The 21,732-nt window shown below is 43.1% G+C and overlaps 1 protein-coding gene across 1 annotated transcript in view; it reads left to right on the forward strand.

The window, feature by feature from the left end:
* EXOC3 (exocyst complex component 3) overlaps nt 1-17,537 on the forward strand; it is a 569,566-nt gene extending 552,029 nt beyond the window's left edge. The window contains exons 11-13 of the mRNA XM_073630729.1: nt 4,703-4,864; nt 8,834-8,961; nt 17,244-17,537. Of these exons, the coding sequence (XP_073486830.1) occupies nt 4,703-4,864; nt 8,834-8,961; nt 17,244-17,424 (471 nt within the window). The 3' untranslated portion in view covers nt 17,425-17,537. The remainder of the gene's footprint in view (nt 1-4,702; nt 4,865-8,833; nt 8,962-17,243) is intronic.
* Nucleotides 17,538-21,732: the final 4,195 nt, after the last annotated feature.

Raw genomic sequence — 21,732 nt, forward strand, 5'->3', positions numbered from 1 at the left:
TTATTGCAGGATGTGATGAGGGGGATTAGACTCTGCACTTACACAGAAATTACACGGGAATGGTGAAACAAACCACTTGACAAATGGGGGTATACTCAACTACAGCACTTTACACAGTCACTTCCGCAACCACTGCGGGGTAGGGGACAATTGAGAGAAATAGAGAAACTGCCGAGCTCCCCCTTAACCACTTCGCACCCATGCTATAGCCTAAATACGGCTACAGCGTGGACGCCAATTGCCGGGAGGGCATCCCTGGACGTCCTCCTGTTTACTTCCGCAATGCGCGCTCCTGCAAGGCACGCATCAGGGAAATTCTGTGCTGGCCGTGTCCCTTGGACACAGCCAGTCACAGATCGCTGTAAATGACCAATCACAATGGACGTTTACAGCACGATCGGAGCTTCCAATGTGAGATGATCTCATATGTAAACATATGAGATCATCTCTCATAGCCGGCTCTCCCTCCTCACACAGACAGCGTGTGAGGGAGAGCTAACGGCTGCAGCGGTGAGTGTCAGGAAAAAAAAAAAGGCAAATAAAGTGATCACAGTACCTGTCAGTGCCATCTGTCCCCACTGCCATCTGTCGGTGCCATCTGTCCCCACTGCCATCTGTCGGTGCCATCTGTCCCCAGTGCCACCTCTCGGTGCCATCTGCCCCCAGTGCCACCTGACGGTGCCATCTGTCCCCAGTGCCACATATTAGTGCCACCTGTCATCAGTGCCATCTGTCATTAGTGCCACAAGTCAGTGTCACGTGCCATCTGTTATCAGTGTCACGTGTCATTAGTGCCACATGTTAGTGCCGTCTGTCATCAGTTACACGTATCAGTGCAATCTGTCATCAGTGCCATCTGTCATCAGTGCCACGTGTCATTGTCCTGGTGCTCCAGGGCCTTCAAAAGTGTAATAGGTAGTCAACAAGTTAGATGTGTAATTTATGCTCCTTGAACACCTGATGGTGCTCCCTGCATGTTGGGCCTCTCTATGTGGCTAGGCTGTGAGAAAGTCCCACACATGTGGTATCGTAATACTCAGGAGGAGTAGCAGAATGTATTTTTGGGTGTCATTTGTGGTATACACATGCCATGTGAGAGAAATAACCTATTACAATGACAATTTTGTGGGGAAAAAAAAAAATCTTCATTTTGCAAAGAATTGTGGGAAAAAATTACAGCATCAAAAACCTCACCATGCATCTTACTAAATACCTTGGAATGTCTACTTTCAAAAAAGGGGTAATTTGGGGGGTATTTGTACTTTCCTGACTTGTTCGGGTCGCAAGAAATGAGATAGGCCACAGTACATCAGGTGTGATCAATTTTTTATGATTTGCACCATAGCTTGTAGACTCTCTAACTTTCACACAGACCAAATAATATACACTAATTTGGGTTATTTTTACCAAAGATATGTAGCAGTATAAATTGTGGCCAAAATTTATGAAGAAAAATTAATAATTTGCAAAATTTTATCACAGAAACTAAGAAAAATGCGTTTTTTTTTTTCAAAATTTTTTTTCATTTATAGCGCAAAAAATAATAAACCCAGAGGTGATCAAATGCTACCAAAAGAAAGCTCTATTTGTATGGAAAAACGGACAAAAAAATAATTTGGGTACAGTATTACATGACTGAGTAATTGTCATTCAAAGTGTGAGAGCACTGAAAGCTTAAAATTGGTCTGGTCAAGAGGGGGGGTTTAAGTGCCCAGTGGTTAAGAAGAAGCATATCTAAAATATACAAAATACTGAGTAGGGAAGCAGAACATGAATTTCCATCCTATCTGGAAAAAAAGGAAAGAGAAATAGGCCCCCTTAGAGATGAGGAACATAGGCATAAGATACTTAGACTGGGTTGTCTATCGGCAAGAGATACTTAGACATACGAAATTTGCTACAAGTTGATGACAAGGTGGTACATGACTCCCCAGAGGGCGCATGGGTTTGAGGGTAAAAACCCTCCAACTTGTTGGAGGGGTTGTGATGTCCTGGGGACTTTTGCGCATCTTTGGTGGGAGTGCACTCAAATACAATCCTATTTGGACGGAATCATAGATGCAATTCTATATATGTAACAGGTGAACAAATAAAAAAAAAAACACCTTGGGTATATGTCTGTTTCATGATACGGGGAAGGCGGTGTCTCAGTATAGAAAGACATTAGTCCCATATCTTTTGAACGCAGCTAAAGCCCTGATCCCATGTCTGTGGAAAACTCAGGAGGCCCCAAGGATGAAGGAGTGGGTAGTAAGGGTGGAGTGGGTGAGATTTATTGAAGAAGATACAGATACAGAGACAGAAGATACACCAAAAGATATGGCAAAAATGGCTTGAATTTAGGAATACGGCATGGCATTGATGGAGGTATGGGGGGGGGGGGAGAGAAGGGGGTGGGGGATTTTTTTTCCTCCTTTTTTTTTCTCTTTGGGGGGGGGGGGGAATATGTGAATTCAATAAGGATTGTTAGTGGGTTTTATGGATATCACTGTATTTTTGTATATTTTATATAATATAATAAAGTCAAAAATATTTTTTAAAAAAAGCTATTTTGGGCCAACTTGGTTAAAATGATGATTTCTGTATGCAGCACTAACTTTTTAAAGTGATAGAAAACATGGAGTTCTTCTTTAACCTCTTATCACCCAGTCTCCAAAAGGTGCTTTAACCCCTCAGCACCCAGTCTGCATATGTCATAATCACTCACATTTATTGAAATATCAGTCTCAAACTCGTTGCCCCTGGACCAACATTATTCTTGGTTTCACTGCCCTATCTTGTGCTTAAAACTTTCCTAGCAACAAAGCCCAGTCCCCTTTACCTATTTTTATATGCTACACACTCCTCCCCTGCACTTATTGCCCCCCATCATACCCTGAACACTGCTCTTTTGCACATACTCTCCACTGTCCTATTGTTTTACTCCTCTCCTGAACATACTGCCCCTTCATACTCTCCACACCCCTCTCCTGTACATACTGCCCCTTTTCCTACCCTCAGCATGTTTTTCTGCACATACTGTCTGCTAAGACACTTCTTTAGCATTGTTTGTAATGTCCCACCCTGGCCCATTCTGGAACTGGCACATTTTTGTTAGTAAAAGAAAAGTACTTAATCAAGTAAAATGTGAATTATGCAGTGAATAGGAGAAACACAGAGCTTCTTTATTACCGTTACCAAAAGCATGTAAGTTCAGTGATATTTAATATAAATATTTTGTTTTATCCATGTGGATATTTATTTTAAATTCTTTAAAAGAGAATTATATATATTCTTTTTTTTAACCCATCATACTTACCTAGGTGGATGCAGCATCGGACCGATGCTGCATCTGTCCCCCGGCGTCTCTGAACTGAGAACCTAGCCATCGAACACCGCCGATGGCTCAGTTCTCTCAGCTCCACCGAGCAGAGAGCTGCTCCTTGTCAGTCAGCAGCTCTTCTCTCTGCTCCTCCACGCTCATTGGAGCACTGAGCAGTTGAGGGGCGGGGAGTTCAGGCACCTGGCTGATCCAGACTTTATTGTCGTGATGACGCGGTGCCTGGACTGATTCCAGTGACGTCAGCAGAGAAAGGACTCAGGCTGGACTTCTCCTTTAAGTACAATCCCATGCTCAAACGTACACATCTTTACCATGCAATTTGTCAGCCGTCTAAATGATGGACATATTATGATAAGGCCACCCTTTAATTAACTGCTTGCTGCCCGCCCACCGTCAAATGACAGCGGAGCGGTGCAGCTTTCGTTCTGGGACGCCGTCATGTGACGGCGTCCCAGAATGGCCGCGTGGACACGGCGCGACCCCGATCTCTGTAAAGAGCCGCGGCTCTTTAATCATGTGATCGGCTGTGTCCAACAGCCGGTCACATGTAAACAAGGAAGTGCCGGTAATCGTCTCTCCTTGCCTTACACTGACAGAGTGTGAGGAGAGGAGAGCCGATCAGCAGCATCTCCTCACAGGGGGATATGTAGAAATGTAATCAGGGCACTGATCATCAGAAAAATGTGTCACCAATCAGTGCCCACCATTGCCAGCTATCAGTGCCCCCCAGTGGCAGCAATCAGTGCCCACCACTGCCCACAAGTGCCACCAATCAGTGCCCATTAGCGATGCCAGTCAGTGCTGGCAGTCAGTGCTGCCCATCAATGCCCATCACTGCTGTCAATGCCCATCAGTGTCGCCCATCAGTACCGTCTATCCGTGCCACCTATCAGTGCCCACCGGTGCTGCCTATCAGTGGCAACCAGTGCCACCTACTAGTGCCCACCAGTGCCACCTAACAGTGCCCATCAGTGCCCATAAATGCGGCATATTGGTGCCTTCTCATCAGTGCCACCTAATCAGTGCCCATAAGTGCCACCTCATCAATGCCCACCAGTTCAGCCTGTCAGTGCCGCCTCATGAGCGCACATCAGTGAAGGTGAAAAATTACTTAGTTACAAAATTTACTGACAGAAAAAAAGTAAAAAACATTTTTTTTTCAAAATTTTTATTTTTTTTGTAAAAATAAAAAAAACCAACAGTGATTAAATACCACCAAAAGAAAGCTCTATTTGTGTGAAGAAAATGATAAAAAATTTGTTTGGGTACAGTGTAGCACGATTGCGCAATTGTCATTAAAAGTGCGACAGTGCTGAAAAAGGCAAGTGGTTAAATGAATTTGGCAAAATTTAGTCTAACATGAAATTTCACTGTCTGCAGAAAATGACCATCAAAGCTCACAGGAAGGTAGTAACGGAGTACCTGAAGGCAATCATGCAGAGGCGTATTTGTTTCAGAAATGCAGAAGAGCGCAAGGAAGGAGCAGAACGTATGATTAAGGAAGCTGAACAATTCAAATTCTTATTTAAGCGCTTAACTTCTGTAAGTGATCCTTACCCTAAAATAATCCTTCATTGTCTGTTGGTATATCAATTATGTTTTATTCTCCAGGACTAACCAAGAATTGTTAAAATGATTGTAATATATAAAAATTAAAAAACAATCAATATTATAATTTTATGTCTCAGTTTGTTATTTTGGCTATTCCACTAGAAACCTTGTGATAAAAGGTAAAACCTTGAAATCATTAGTCAGTTTTATTTATTATTTAAATTTACATGTTTCAAATACATAGACATACATATTAATAATGCGCTGTCTCCTAAAGTGTTGTGTATTAGTCAAACAAATTCAAATATTACAATGTCATATATCCATTACTAAGTTAATTACAAAATATAGTGCAAATCACGTGTAAAAATTTCCATAATAAAAATTCCCCATGAAGTGAAAAGTGCAAAAAAAAAAAAAGTGAATAAATATAAGTACTGAACTATTCATAAATAACTAAATTCAAAGTCCAAATAAAGTCCATCCAAGTGCCAAGAAAAGTGCTCTGTGCTGAAAGATTGTATGGAAGTGCTTCTGTGTCACAACCGTGCTCCTTAGGGCAATCAGGCTGCTTACCAGACCATACAGATCTCACATAGGGAGATTGTCGGTGCTTTAAAAGTATTTCCCTCTGGAGGACCGACACTTGCTCTATCTTGACCAGTCCCTACTTGCCGTGATATATTCCACCAGCCAGCTCCCTCATATACATGTGTTAAAAACAAGGAAGAGAACTCCTAGTGCTATACTGCATTTAAAAGACATTGAATAAAAAGTATTGCACTTACAGAGTATAACGATCCAAAAAGCAAACGGTTCAGATAAGCAGGGCTGCAAAGGCTGTCAACCTGTCAGCGTGTGCTGATGTCACACTGCTACCTCCGTCCTTCAAATTTGTGGTCCAGTATTCAGGAATTTTATTTAGTGCAGTAGTTTAGGTTTAATTGTGACCAAGCTTGAGTCCCATAGATTTTTGTTTTTAACACATAATAATAAGCCACAGCCTATGCAGTTTAACATATCAGTGTAGAACAAAATATTCAGACAAGAACTATGCAAATCATTGCAGCAACATAAAAATCTGTATTTGAGAATACTGTATATGTTGCTTATGCCAATAAAGATAATATGCAAAAGTTTCTATGCATGGTTTCTTCTATTGACTCTTTTTAATTGCCACATTTTGTAATGTAAATATAACTATGGACTTGAATAAAAGAACATATCTGTATACTTTCCAAAAGCTGTAAACACCCAAAGCTTAACATAAACTTACATTTTAGCCACTTCCGGACCGGCTCACGCCGATATACATCGGCACTTTGAAGAGGGATATTGTTGTTATGGCAGCAGCTAGCTAACGTATCATCTTCTTCAGTGAGTGGTCCAGTTTCAGATAAAAGTGGTCTCTGCGGTGGATTCGCAGTGAGATCACTTTTATTGGCGGCGGGAGAGGGCCCTCTCCCGCCGCTCTCTGGTGCCCTCCGCCGCTTACCGGAGCTGTCGGTAGCGGCGGAGGCGATCGTGTCCTCTCCCTGGCTTGGTATGGAGACGAGTGAGGGGAAGATGGCCCCCACCCGTCTTCATACCATTGCAGGGCGGAAGCGTCATCAAAACGCCACTTCTGCCCATAGCTCTTAAAGCAACATTTTTTTTTTTTCTCTTTCAATAATGTATATTGAGTTTAACAGGTAGAAAATACAATGTACATTCCGAAAACATTGAAAAATAGCATAGAAGCACATCTTGGCCAACATGGCCTATGAGACTTTACAAAAATAAAATGTCAACTCTATTATCCCAATAGGTAGTGTACCATGGTTGATTAAGTGTTTACTTCTGACTTTGCCTGATTTCACACTCATACAGTTAAGCATTATTAAAAATATAACTTGGAGTTATAGCTGTTTAGGTGTATATATGTGTTGTCCCTAGGATTGTCACAGCAGTACTTATTTATGTGTCGGAGAGAAGGTGATAGGCAAGAGTCCCACCAGCCACCCCCTTTAGGATCACACTGTGGATGGGGGGACCCCAACCACTTCACTCCGCACCATATGACCATGAGGCCTCTCACCGCTCACTGGTCTCTCGCATAAGATACTAAGAAAACAACAATAGAAAGGAAAACCTGCGTAGAAGAGGAGGGAAGGAGAGAGAAAAATAGAGAAGAGGAAGAAGCGAAAAAGAGGGGGGGCGAGAGTGCACCCCTGTTGATCTCTATTAGCTCTACCAACGACTCATAAACCTTCAGACAGATATTTCAACCACGGTTCCCAGATCCTATCAAAGACTGGCTGTTTATCCAGTAAGTTCGCTTTTTTTAAATGACATTTCATTTTTATTTTTCTATTGAATTTTAGTGTAAATATGAGATCTGAGGTATTTTTGACCCCAGATCTCATATTTTAGAGGGCCTGTCATGTTTTTTTTCTATGACAAGGGATGTTTACATTCCTTGTAATAGGAATAAAAGTGACACAATTTTTTTTTAAAAACAGTGTAAAAATAAAAGGTAAAATAAATAAGAAAAAAACAAAACATTTTTAAATGCTCCCCGTCCCACCGACCTCGCGTGCAAAAGTGAACGCATACATGAACAGCGCCCGCATATGGAAACGGTGTTCAAACCACACATGTGAGGTATCGCCCCGATTGGTAGAGTGAGAGCAATAATTCTAGCACTAGACCTCTGTAACAAAAAACATGCAAGCTGTAGAATTTTTTTAAACGTCGCCTATGGAGATTTTTAAGGGTAAAAGTTTGTGTATCAATTTACTTGGCATAACATTATCTTTCACAATATAAAAAAAAATTGGGCTAACTTTACTGTTTTATTTTGTAATTCAAAAAAGTGTATTTTTTTTTTCCAAAAAAAGTGCGCTTGTAAGACAGCTGCGCAAATATTACCATATTTATTACCATAAATATATACCATATTACAAAGTATAGCAACGACCGCCATTTTATTCTCTAGGGTGTTAGAAAAAAAAATATATAATGTTTGGGGGCTCTAAGTAATTTTCTAGCAAAAAAGCTGTTTAAAACTTGTAAACACCAAATCTCAGAAAGAGGCTCAATCCTTAAGTGGTTAAGTAAACCTGTAATCTGTTTTAAATTGCAAAACCTAACACTGCATCTGTAATAGAGACCACCCTATGGTGCCACATCTTATAGTGTCTGTCCACCACCCCATTATACTGCAAAAGTCCTCCACATGGTTATCTGTATGCAGAATATTGACTTTGTGAAATTCTGTGTTTCCAGGGCTATGCTGCATTGAAAACTCAAGTTGGATACCTTTTTATAAAACTGCAATATTACATTTGCTTACATAAAACATATGAAGCATGTTAGAGGTTTACTTTAACCACTTACAGTTGCAATACCTAGAGTATAATGAGGGAATGTTAATTTATGTTCCATTTTGGAACTAGAAGCCCTGTGGCAGTACGGGCTCTTAATTCCAGTACTGTCCTGTTGGGGACAGCACTGATCTTGCACTAATCACCATGACAGTAAACCATAGTGATGACACAGGTTTATTTACATAACAAACTTGACTACATTTTGCTGTGCACAGAGACTGGCACTTTAACAACTGCAGCTGGCCAGTTGCTCCCGTCAAAGTAAATTACAGGCTGAAAAAAAAATTGAAAATTAAATTGTATAAACTGCGTTTTTTAAAATCATATCAGTACATCCAGCAGTTTCTAATAATAATAAAAACCATAAGCCTTGCATGTTCTTATAAACAGTGTAAACATTGTTTTGTTATAGTCAGTTAACCACTGCAATCTAATGCTGCCAATGCAGTCTGAGCATCTATGCATCTATCTGGTCACCATAAGGTTATACTTGACGTGGCTGTTGATTTGATTGAATTGTTTTTTGTGTTAAAACTTGAATGTACTAAGTCAAGCAATTCTGAATAATACTTTACTTTTTTTGTCCTTTTAGGGATTTAATGAGGAGACAGATGGACTATGTGACACCATTACAGCTATTGCAGAGGTTATAAAACTTACAGACCCTTCACTTCTTTACCTAGAAGTTTCCACATTGGTCACTAGATATCCAGATCTCAGGTATTTTACTCATTCTCTTTATGAGAGTAATTGTATTTTCTGGCCTATTATAAAGTGCAAGAGAGATTATCATTGATTTTTGTAAATATGTCTCCAATTAATATTGGAGAAGATGTTGTGGAAAGAGCTGGCAGCTGTAAGTTACTGGGAATTACTTTACTTGATAATGTTAAGCTGCTACAGTGAGGGGGGAAAAGTATTTTATCCCCTGCTGATTTTGTACCTTTGCCCACTCGCAAAGAAGTGATCAGTCTATAATTTTAACCACTTGCCTACTGGGCACTTAAACCCCCCTCCTGCCCAGACCAATTTTCTGCTTTCAGCGCTCTCACACTTTGAATGACAATTACTCAGTCATGTAATCCTGTACCCAAATGAATTTTTTGTCCTTTTTTTCATACAAATAGAGCTTTCTTTTGGTAGCATTTGATCACCTCTGGGTTTATTTTTGCGCTATAAATGTAAAAAGACCGAAAATTTTGAAAAAAAAACGCATTTTCTTAGTTTCTGTGATAAAATTTTGCAAATTATTAATTTTTCTTCATAAATTTTGGCCACAATTTATACTGCTACATATCTTTGGTAAAAATAACCCAAATTAGTGGATATTATTTGGTCAGTGTGAAAGTTAGAGAGTCTACAAGCTATGGTGCAAATCATTAAAAATTGATCACACCTGATGCACTGGTGGCCTATCTCATTTCTTGCGACCCGAACAAGTTCGGAAAGTACAAATACCCCCCAAATGACCCCTTTTTTGAAAGTAGACATTCCAAGGTATTTAGTAAGATGCATGGTGAGGTTTTTGATGTTGTCATTTTTTCCCACAATTCTTTGCAAAATTAAGATTTTTTTATGTTTTATTTTTTTCCCCACAAAATTGTCATTGTAATAGGTTATTTCTCTCACATGGCATGTATATACCACAGATAACACCCCAAAATACATTCTGCTACTCCTGAGTATTACGATACCACATGTGTGGGACTTTTTCACAGCCTGGCCACATACAGAGGCCCAACATGCAGGGAGCGCCATCAGGTGTTCTAGGAGCATAAATTACACATCTAACTTGTTGACTACCTATTACACTTTTGAAGGCCCTGGAGCACCAGGACAATGACACGTGACACTGACATGGCACTGATGACACTAATGTGGCACTGATGACAGATGGCACTGATACGTGGCACTGATGACAGATGGCACTAAAACGTGGCACTGATGACAGATGGCACTAAAATGTGGCACTGATGACAAGTGGCACTAATATGTGGCACTGATGACAGATGGCACTAATACGTGGCACTGATGACAGATGGCACTAATACGTGGCACTAATGACAGATGGCACTAATACGTGGCACTGATGACACGTGACACTGATGACAGATGCCACTGATACGTGGCACTGGTGACACTGATAACAGATAGCAAGTGACACTGACAGGTGGCCCTAATGACAGATGGCACTAATATGTGGCACTGATGACAGTGTGGACGGATGACATTGGGGACAGATGACAGTGGGGACGGATGGCACTGACGTGACTTTTTTGTTTTTTTTGTTTTTGTTTCACTCACCGCTGCAGCGTTTCGCTCTCCCTCCTCACACGCTGTCTCTGTGTGAGGTGGGAAAACCAGCGATGAGAGATGATCTCATATGTTTACATATGAGATCATCTCTCATTGGCACCATCGATCGCACTGTAAACAGCCGCTGTGATTGGCCATTTACAGCGATCTGTGACTGGCTGTGTCCAAGGGACACGGCCAGCACAGAACTTCCCTGATGCGCGCCCGCGGGAGCGCGCATTGCGGAAGTAAAAAGCAGGACGTCCAGGGACAGCCACCCGGCAATTAGCATCCATGCGGCAGCCGTCTTTCGGGTATAGCGCGGGCTCGAAGTGGTTAATGGTGGGTTTATTTTAACAGTGAGAGACAGAAGAACAACAAAAATATCCAGAAAAATGCATTTCAAAAAAGTTATAAATTGATTTGCATTTTAATGAGTGAAATAAGTATTTGATCCCCTATCAATCAGCAATATTTCTGGCTCCCAGGTGTCTTCTATACAGGTAACTAGCTGGGATTAGGAGGACTCTTTAGGAGGAAACAGAGCTTCTTCTCCTACACGCAAATCAAAATTCCAAAACTAAGACCCCATGGACACCACCCACCATCTCTCCAAGCACCAAAGCCAAGAGTCTCTGAGTCATTTTGGACTCAGAAATGTCAATGGATGCACAAATAGGATCAGTAGTCCGCCAATCTCACCATCTCCTCCGCCTGCTACGTAGACTCATCCCCTTCGTCGCTGAAGAGGACAAAGCAGCAGTAGTTGGAACAATCATCAATTCCAGACTTGGCTACGCAAACTCTCTCTACATAGGACTACCCCAATATCAGCTTGCGCGCTTGCAACTCATCCAAAACACGGTGGCAAGACTGTTAACAGGAAAAAAAACCCTGGGAATCCATCTCCCCTTCCCTGAGGAACCTACATTGGCTATCCGTAAAGAACCGAATCAAATTCAAGACCCTCTGCCTCACCCACAAATGTATACAAGGAAACGCCCCTCAATACCTATGCGAGAAAATAAAGCACTATACACCCAATCGCAGTCTTCGATCTTCAAACCTAAACCTCCTCCTTATTCCAAAAACCCGCTACAAAACAAAAGGAGAAAGAAGATTCGCAGTCCAAGGACCACGGCTATGGAACACTCTACCTACCCACATCCGCATGGAAGAAAACCATAAGGCCTTTAGGAAGAAAATCAAGACATACCTCTTCTAAGGAGCTGGACAACACAGGAGAGATCAAGCGCCTCGAGGCGATTCAGTTCACATGTGCAGCGCTATACAAATCATTCATTCATTCATTCACTCTCTTAAAAGGAGTGCTCCTAATCTCAGCTTGTTACCTGTATAAAAGACACCTGTCCACAGACACAATCAATCAGATTCCAATCTCTCCACCATCTCTCCACCAAGAGCTGCCCAAGGATGTCAGGGACAAGATTGTAGACCTACACAAGGCTGGAATGGGCTACAAGACCATCGCCAAACAGCTTGGTGAGAGGGTGATAATAGTTGCTGCCTATGATCCCAAGAACACAATCACCACCGTCAAACATGGAGGTGGAAACATTATGCTTTGGGGGTGTTTTTCTGCTGAGGGGACAGGACAACTTCACCGCATCAAAGTGACGATGAACGGGGCCATGTACCATCAAATCTTGGGTGAGAACCTCCTTTCCTCAGCCACGGCATTGAAAATGGGTCGTGGATGGGTATTCCAGCATGACAATGACCCAAAACACATGGCCAAGGCAACAAAGGAGTGGCTCAGGAAGAAGCGCGTTAAGCTCCCGGAGAGGCCTAGCCAGTCTCCAGACCTTAATCCCATAGAATATATGTGGAGGGAGCTGAAGGTTCGAGTTACCAAACGTCAGCCTGAAACCTTAATGACCTGGAGAGGATCTGCAAAGAGGACTGGGACAAAATCCCCCCTGAGATGTGTGCAAACCTGGTGGCCAACTACAAGGAACCGTCTGACCTCTCTGATTGCCAACAAGGGTTTTGCCACCAAGTACTAAGTCATGTTTTGCGAAGGCGGCAAATACTTATTTCACTCATTAAAATGCAAATCAATTTAGAACTTTTTTGAAAAGCATTTTTCTGGATATTTTTTTTTTTCTGTCTCGCTGTTAAAATAAACCTACCTTCAAAATTATAGACTGATCATTTCTTTGAGTGGGCAAACATACAATATCAGCTCAGTGCAGGGCATTGCATAGCATTGTGAATTCCATTAGAAAAGCATACAGTATTTTGAACTTTTCTCATAAACACTTTTCTCTCTTTTAGTAAGCTGTTGAGGTCTATTAGCACATGCATATTTCGGCTTTGTGGTAGCTTTATCATACAGCTATAAGACTTTAGAATGAGCAGTGATTCTATTTTGCTCATTCAGGGCTCAAAATTTCAAGTCCTGAGCTACTAGCCAGGCCCTAAAATTTACTCGCCACCAGTTGCCCCACCCAACCCCTACCCCGCCCCTAATTCCGCCCCCAAATGCACCTTTATAAATTATCTCATAAAATTACACTGTTAAATGATTTATGCCGACTTAAGTTACAAAAATAAAAACTAACAACAACTTAATCAGTGCCCATCAGTGCAGCCTCATCAGTCCCTTTTAATGCAGCCTATCAGTGACCATCAATACAGCCTATCAGTGCCACATATCAGTGCAGCCTCACCAGTGGCCATCAGTGCAGCCTCACCAGTGGCCATCAGTGCAGCCTCACCAGTGCCCATCAGTGCAGCAGGATCAGTGCTCATCAATGCACCCCGATCAGTGCCCATCAATGCAGCCTCAATGCAATGCAGTGGAATTGGAGGCATAGGTATGGGGGGGGGGTGGAATTGGAGGCAGAAGTATGATTCAGACCTATGCCTTCAATTAACCCTCCCTTTCCTCCCAGCACACATTTTGTTAAATTCCCCATTCAACGCCCTCAAGCACATGTGCTGATTTCAATCACAGCATACTAATGGTTACCTTTCTCCTGCAGCCAGGGGCGGACCAAGAGGTTTTGAGCCCGCCCACTTAGGACTGCCGTGAGACATGCACCGCCCCACTCCTTAGATGTGCAGCAGGAGGGGGTGGAGAGGGGCGGTCCCAGGCGGCGGACTGCTCCAACTGACATGCCCCTTTGCTGCGAGCCTGTGCGGGGGGTGGGGATGAGCGGCAGAAGGGAGGTGGAGAGGGCGGTCCCAGGCTGCAGACTGCTCCTACTGAAATGCCCCTCGCTGTGAGCCTGTACGGGGGGCGGGGATGAACTGCAGAAGGGAGATGGAGAGGGAGCGGTCTCAGGCAGCTGTATAGTTGCTATTGAAATGGCCACGCTGCGAGCCTGTGCGCGGCAGGGAGGCCCTGGCTATACATTCCTAGGACAGCACAGCCCTGTCCCTACTCGTACTCCTCATAATTTCACTCGCCAAATGCAAGGAGGCTTATTTATTGTTTTTATTTAGGATTTGTTACTATACTGGTGGTATTTATATTTTTGTTGTCTACTTTTATGTCATACTGTGAGACTTCACACAAGTTCATTGTACATGTTATATGTGCATACGCTTTTTAAACTTAAAGAGGAACTGCAGTCTGCTCACAAGATTTGTAATAAAAACATCTTTGCCATTCTGAAGCTTTCCCTCCAACCACTTTGCATATTATTTTATATATACTGTGATTGTGTACTTGACAAATATGCTGCAGAAATCTCCCTCCACTGATATTCATTTTAACTGTGGGCAGCTGAAGCTGCTGCCTGTTCACTTCCTGAATTTACACAGACACCTCGCACTCTGCAGCTCTCATTGGCTGATGACTTATGAGATGAGTTATGACTCATCCCCCCTCCCTTCCCTGTCGTAAGCCTAGACTTTATTCCAGACAAACAGGAAGTGGGCTGTATAAGGTATTTACTGGCAGAAAAAAATGTTTTTACTATCCAAAGTTAAACAACAAGGGCAGAGGATTTAATAGATGGAAAGATGAAAAAATGACTGAAATTCCGCCTTAAAGTCCAATTCCAAGCAAGGTAAAAGTCCTCCCTTGTAGTGAGGCAGTATCCGTACTGCAAAAGTTAAATGCGTTATTTAGTCTAGGTAATGGTAAAAATACTTTTACCTGATCCTCTGCTCTCCCCAGGTAAATGCTTTGCCACTGGACTTTCTCTTGGTGTCCTCACATTCATTGCAGAGCTGTAGTCCCTGCATTGGTTGTAAAGTCATCAGGTGCATTCAGCCACCAGAGTGCGGGGGGGGGAGCCGGCAGGGACTGGTTTAAAATGATGGAGTAAATCAGGTAAGTAAAACTGCTTTACCTGGTACCTTAGACGAAAAAAAAATACAGTTAACTTTTGCACTGCAGGTGCAGCCCCACTGCAAGGGAGGAATTTAGAGTTTTCCAGAGTTCAGCTTTAGGATGGTATGGCTTTTTGTGCCAAAAGCTTAATGTTGGGAGTTTAACATAGATTTTCCAGTTGAAGAGTCATGTCCTACCCTGTTCCCCTATCACTATGTAACCATAACACTAATGCTGTACATTAAACTCCTTGTTTGCACACACTCACTTTTTTCGAGACCCTTTGAATAACCTTCATGCACCCTAAAGTACACATGCTGTGCCATAAACTGCAGTTTTTTTAGAATGTAATTTCCGCTCTACCTCTTATAGGCACTACTGGTTAGGATACTGCAGAACTTCTTTCGTAAGCTATGTACAGTCTTTATTAGATATGTCTGGCAGGGCAAACCCTCGCGGCTCAAGAGATCTTTATTACAACGGCCAAAATCCAGAGGAGGGGTTGGTCTCCCTGATCCAGCCTTGTACTATACAGCAGTCCACATGAACAGAGTGGTGGACTGGTGCAGGCATTCATCACATAAGTTATGGGTCGGTCTAGAACAGGAAACAGTACAGGGCCTACCCTGGAATGGAACTCATTCTTCCAGATTCTCCTTTTCCCACCCATTAATTGAGCCCACCCTACAGGAGCTTCACAGATACTTTAGGGTAGGGGAGATGCCCAGTTTTCCCTCCCCGCTGACACCTATAATTGGACACCCGGAATTTTTACCGGGCCTTTCTGATAGGTTCTTTCAGCTCCACTCAGACCAGAGCCTAGTTAGAGCCTCCGCCTTTTGCGGACCATCTGAATGGAGGGACACCTCAAGCATATACCCTAGCTTTAACTCCTCCATTTTGGGCAGATGGAAGATCTTGCAACTTTCACACTTTCTCAGATTCCTTCTGGAGATCGGCGGTTTCCACAGACAACCTACGCCCTTTGAGAATTATGCCTGGGAGAAGAACCAATACGGAAATCCCTTTCTTATTCTTACAATATTTTGCTGACCCATACGTCCCAACACAATCCCCCGTACCTGAGGAAGTGGGAGAGAGATCTTAATAATACGTTCACAGAAGATCAAAAAACTTGAATCCTCTTTTTTGCGCATAAGTCCTCCTTATGTAGCAAATACTAAGAAATCACCTACAAAGCTCCAACGCGTTGGTACAGGACCCCCTGTGTTAGCATCCATATTCCCAGGACATAGTCCTCTGTGCTGTAGATGTGGCACACAGAATGGCACATTACTTCACATCTTCTGGGAGTGCCGGGTATTGACCCCTTTCTGGAGGCAGGTATTGGGAATCATTCACAAACTTACTGATGTTGCTCTTCAGGACAACCCAGCAGCAATACTCCTGAATCTGACTCCAATGTCCAGTAAGCGTTATCGTAAATCCTTATTGAAACACCTCCTGAATGCTGCCAGGGCGTGTGTCCCCAGCATGTGGAAGCAGCAGTCCCCACCGACCGTGACACAGTGGTTTGTTAGGGTTCGTGATATTCAGCGGATGGAATGCCTTACAGCTGCATTGGGGGAAAGGGAGTAGGAACACAACAATTGTTGGACACATTGGGATCTGTTTCGATTCTCAGATAAATACAAATCCTACATTTAGGCATCCTGTACCTAGATAATTTAGGGTCGTGGGTCGTCGGCCTTGCCAGAACTTCATACCCACCCCCCTTCCTTCTTATTTCCTCACTTTCACTCCTCTTTATCTCTATACCTTCCTTTCTCCAATGACTCTGCTGGTGTCACTCACCCTTTTTTCCCCATAAATAAGAAAATCACCCGTTTGCAGTGTCCCATTTTGGTACCTCTCCTATGTCCCTAGCATTGAGAACCATAGTTTAAATAAAATATGACGTTTAGAATCAGATCACTAAAATATATTGGCTTGATACCTGGCCATTAGGGTTAAGCTCGTCTTACCCCCCTGGGGGTCACCTTCCCCCCAGTTGGTCTTACTAAATGATCCACACGGGTCCATTGGAACTATGCTTAGTTTATTTTTATTTTTCTCTCCGCTTAGAAGGTTTCCTTTACTGTCCCGGTTGAACTGCTGGATAAAACTGGTTAAAATCTTTAAACCACAATTTCCTGCTTCACTAGCACGTTCCAAAGGAACCTTGAATGTTATCACATCAATGTACATTGACTTGTTTGATATTTTTATGAATAACTATTACTTGTATAATCCGCATTCCTTAAATAAAGAATTTAAAAAAAAAAAGAATGTAATTTCCACACTGCTTACTGAAAATGGGGAAATAGCTTGTTTACTGTCAAGTATGTGTCATAGTACAGAATGTTCTTTAAAGCTAAAATTCTCTTTCATCTTTTTTCAGAGATGATCATATAGCGGCATTGCTAGCAATGCGAGGAGATGCAAGCCGAGAAATGAAGCAAACAATTATAGAAACTGTGGAGCAAAGTCAGAGACAACAAAGCTCAAATTACACACCAATATTTAAAGATATAATTGTTCCAAGCTTGCCAACTTTAAGTGTTCCAAAACTTCTCAAGTAATGTCCTGGGTTCTTTGCCTTAGTTGTATTGTTATTGCCTGTGTGCTAATGAATCAGACAACAGCAGAATTGTAAATGTTTTATTTTGCTTTCAGTAAAAACAAATTCACTTTGCCTGAAGGGTATTAAGGTTTTTTTTTTTTTTATGTAAATACTTTGCAGTCATCAATTGCCATCTCAGTCTTTCATTACTTCCTTTGTTACTGACTGATAACATTTTTAGTCAGACCCACAAATGTTTCTGGGAAATCGTTTAGCACACATTTAGGCCCCTTTCACACGGATGGATAGAATGGTGCTTTTGGCTGCGGATTTTCTACCGCAGCTAAAAACACACAATGCTTTCCTATGGCCCCATTCACACACTGCGTTTAGCTGCGAATTAGATACATGCGGTTCTGTGCAGATAGAAAAAATAGAATTGACTGCGTCCAGGAGCAAATTATCACAGCTATCCGCACATAACCGCAGGTAATCACAGTGCACTGTGTCAGCTGCGGATAACAGCGCCGAGCTGCTCATCGGGAAAGGAAAAATGATTTTTCTTTTCCCAATGAGTGACGAGCACGGGGATCCGACTCGGATCCCCGGCAATGCCCGGCACTGTTTGGTATGAATCTTGAGGGGGAACTCCACGCCAAATTTTAAATACAAAACCGGCGTGGGTTCCTCCTTCAAGAACATACCAGGCCCTTAGGTCTGGTATGGATGTTAAAAGGAACTCCCTACGCAGAAAAAACGGCGTGGGGTCCCCCCCAAGATCCATACCAGACCCTTATCCGAGCACACAGCCCGGTCGGTCAGGAAAGGGGGTGGGTGGAGGGCGAGCGCCCCCCCTCCTGAGCCATACCAGGCCGCATGCCCTCAACATGGGGGGTGGGTGCTTTGGGGGAGGGGCGCCCTACGGCCCCTCCACCCAAAAGCACCTTGTCCCCATGTTGATGAGGACAAGGGCCTCTTCCCGACAACCCTGGCCGTTGGTTGTCGGGGTCTGCAGGCGGGGGGCTTATCGGAATCTGGGAGCCCCCTTTAATAAGGGAGCCCCCAGATCCCAGCCCCCCACCCTATGTGAATGAGTATAGGGTACATGGTACCCCTACCCATTCACCTGGGGGAAGAAGTGTCAATAAAAAAAAACACTACACAGGTTTTTAAAGTAATTTATTAGACAGCTCCGGGGGTCCTCTTCCAACTTCGGGGGTCTTTTTCCGACTTTGGGGGTCTCTCCGGTTCTTCTCCATGCTCTCCGGGTCTTCTGCCGGGCTCCTCCGCTATCCTCTGTTCTTGTGCCGCTCTTTTGCTAGCGGAGGAGCCGGTCTGCTGCCTTCTGCCTTCTTCTGATGTTGACACGACGCTCTCTCCGGCTGGAATGCACTCTGGGCGCTCCGCTCTGACTTATACAGGTGGTGACCCCGCCCCCTTATGCCGTCACAGTCGCTGGGCATGCTGGGACTGTGACGTTTTAGGGGGTGTGGTCAACATCACCCAGTGACCACGCCCCCTAAAACGTCACAGTCCCAGCATGCCCAGGGACTGTGATGGCATGAGGGGGCGGGGTCACCGCCTATATAAGTCAGAGCGGAGTGCCCAGAGTGCATTCCAGCCGGAGAGAGCATTGTGTCAACATCAGAAGAAGAGAAGAGGGAAGAAGGTAGCAGACCGGGCTCCTCCGCTAGCAAAAGAGCGGCAAAAGAGCAGAAGATAGCGGAGGAGCCCGGCAGAAGACCCGGAGGGCACGGAGAAGAACCGGAGAGACCACCGAAGTCAGAAGAAGACCCCCCAAGCCGGAAGAAGACCCCCGAAAGTCGGGCGCAGGGTGCCCCCTCCCCCAAAGCACCCACCCCCAATGTTGAGGGCATGCAGCCTGGTACGGCTCAGGAGGGGGGGGGCGCTTGCCCTTCCCCACCCCCCTTCCCGACCGACCGGGCTGCGTGCTCGGATAAGGGTCTGGTATGGATTTTTTCGGCGTAGGGGTTCCTCTTAAAATTCATACCAGACCGAAGGGCCTGGTATGCCCCTGGGGGAGAACCCACGCCATTTTTTTATTTAAAATTTGGCGTGGAGTTCCCACTCAAGATTCATACCAAACAGTGCGAGTCGGTACCCTGTCAGGTTGCCATGGAAATGGCAAACCGCAGCTAATCGCACTGTGTAAATGCAGCTGATCGCAGTGCCTGGAGTCTTGAATTCCACAGGAAAAAAAAACATGCTTTTAACTGCGGCAGAATAGCCGTCCGTGTGAAAGGCGCCTTAGACAAGAACAAGCAACAAATGGAAAGAAATCATTAGGGCAGCCTCTGAGCCAAGGGGATGTGCACTATTGTATTACTCAAGGCTTTCTGTAACAAAACAAAACACACACAAAAGGGTCTTCAGCAGAGCTTGATCATTTTTTAATTTCAGGTATCTTATGTACGCTAGTACTTATTTTGTATAATACTGTGATGTAAAGCCTCATTTTCAGCCAAATTTCGATAACTTGTCTACTTCACACTCATTACCATTAATTTAGCTGTGAAAAGAGTAGCAAACATAAGGAAGAAGAACATGGGAAATCCAGCTGCCAGCAGATAGTTTTATAATACTATAGTGCCACGTACACACGATCGGAAATTCCGTTCGGAAAAAGACCGATGAGGGCTTTCGGTTGGAAAATGCGACTGTGTGTATGCTCCATCAGACTTTTGCTGGCCGAATTCCTGCCAGCAAAAGATTGAGAGCATGTTCTCAATTTTTCGGTCGGAAAAAGTTCCTATCCAAAATTGCAATCGTCTGTAGCAATTCCGATGCGCAAAATTCCTACGCATGCTCGTAAACAATACGACGCATGCTCGGAAGCGTTGAACTCCATTTTCTCGGCTCGTCGTTGTGTTGTACGTCACCGCGTTCTTGACGGTCGAAAGTTCAGCGAACCTTTGTGTGACCATGTGTATGCAAGGCAATCTTGAGCGGAATGAAAACCCATCATATCTTTTTCCGACCAAAATCCCGATCGTGTGTACATTTTTTGCAATAAACGTTAATGGTTATACACTGTAAAAATATCTTTGACACTTATCAGAGATATGGGGTTAACCGTGATCTTTCAGCAAAATCCAACCTTAACGGAAATCTGAGGAATTGTATATACTGCCTTTACTGACCAACAGGCACAGCGGGATATTTATCCATGCAGGCTGTATAGCCCACAGACTGAACCAAAAAAGTCTAAGTGTATGGCCAGACTTACATCTAACTTAACCCGCTTCATGGTAGTTTTTGGTCTGTGTCTCAAAGTATTACAGCAACAGACAATCCGGCAACTTGCATTTTTAGGAGGGGATTTCTGCACTGGAGGGGATTTTTGCAAATTTCCTGTAGTTACACAGCCATACAGCCAAAATCTTTTTAGAGCGGGGACAAGTGACTATATAACTTGAAGAGGGTTGGGGGTGCATGTTAATGTTTAGCATTAGTATAACTGCACTTAAAGTGGTAGACACAGCAATACTAAAACATATTACAAGAGCACAACAATTCCAGCCATTTACTTCAGAATAGCATCCTTCACTAGCATTGGGCAAACTTTAAAAACAATTGACCAGTTAATTATCTCATCTGAAGTTATAAATGAAAAATTAACACCACTGTAATAGTGCATAGTGTATATCTCAAAATTTGCTTTTTTTTTTTATAACCCCATTTTATTGCATGTCTACCATTCAGCATGTTCAGCAATACCACAGACTACCTGACTATATATAAAAAAAAAATTGGTACCCATAATGCTGGATGATCATGTCCAAATCCTTTGCAGCACAAAACAGCCCTATACAAACATTCCTGGAATAAAAACAATAGAATCGGTTAGGCAAACTTGCCCAGTCTCAGTATTCTCTGGCATTGGGAATATCTGCACACAGCTTTTCCCACATCTTCTGTTGCCTTAAATGGGAGTACTTGTGTAAGTAGACCACACCTGTCTAGAAAAGTAACTTGTCCAGGAGACACTGTGAGATGGGAGAATTCTGTGTGCATATTAAAACATTCTTTAATATCTTCACCCACCTTTTAAGTATGGGCAGACTTGATAGCTGCAGGAACCATTACATATGTAAACATATGATGCAGACAACGAGGGCACACTGTCTATAAAGACTGTTGCCTTTCTTTAAGGTAATGTGTACTATTTTCCAATTTGGAGATAAGTCTTTACTACACACCTGTAGCACTATTACTATGTTATCCTATTTGGTATTTTATAACCAGCTGTTAAATGGTATGTTAGTGTTCTTCAGCATGTTTTTGTTAATTCTGTATAAATGTTTGC

This window comes from Aquarana catesbeiana, linkage group LG05, assembly GCF_042186555.1.
Source record: "Aquarana catesbeiana isolate 2022-GZ linkage group LG05, ASM4218655v1, whole genome shotgun sequence".
NCBI lineage: Eukaryota > Metazoa > Chordata > Amphibia > Anura > Ranidae > Aquarana > Aquarana catesbeiana.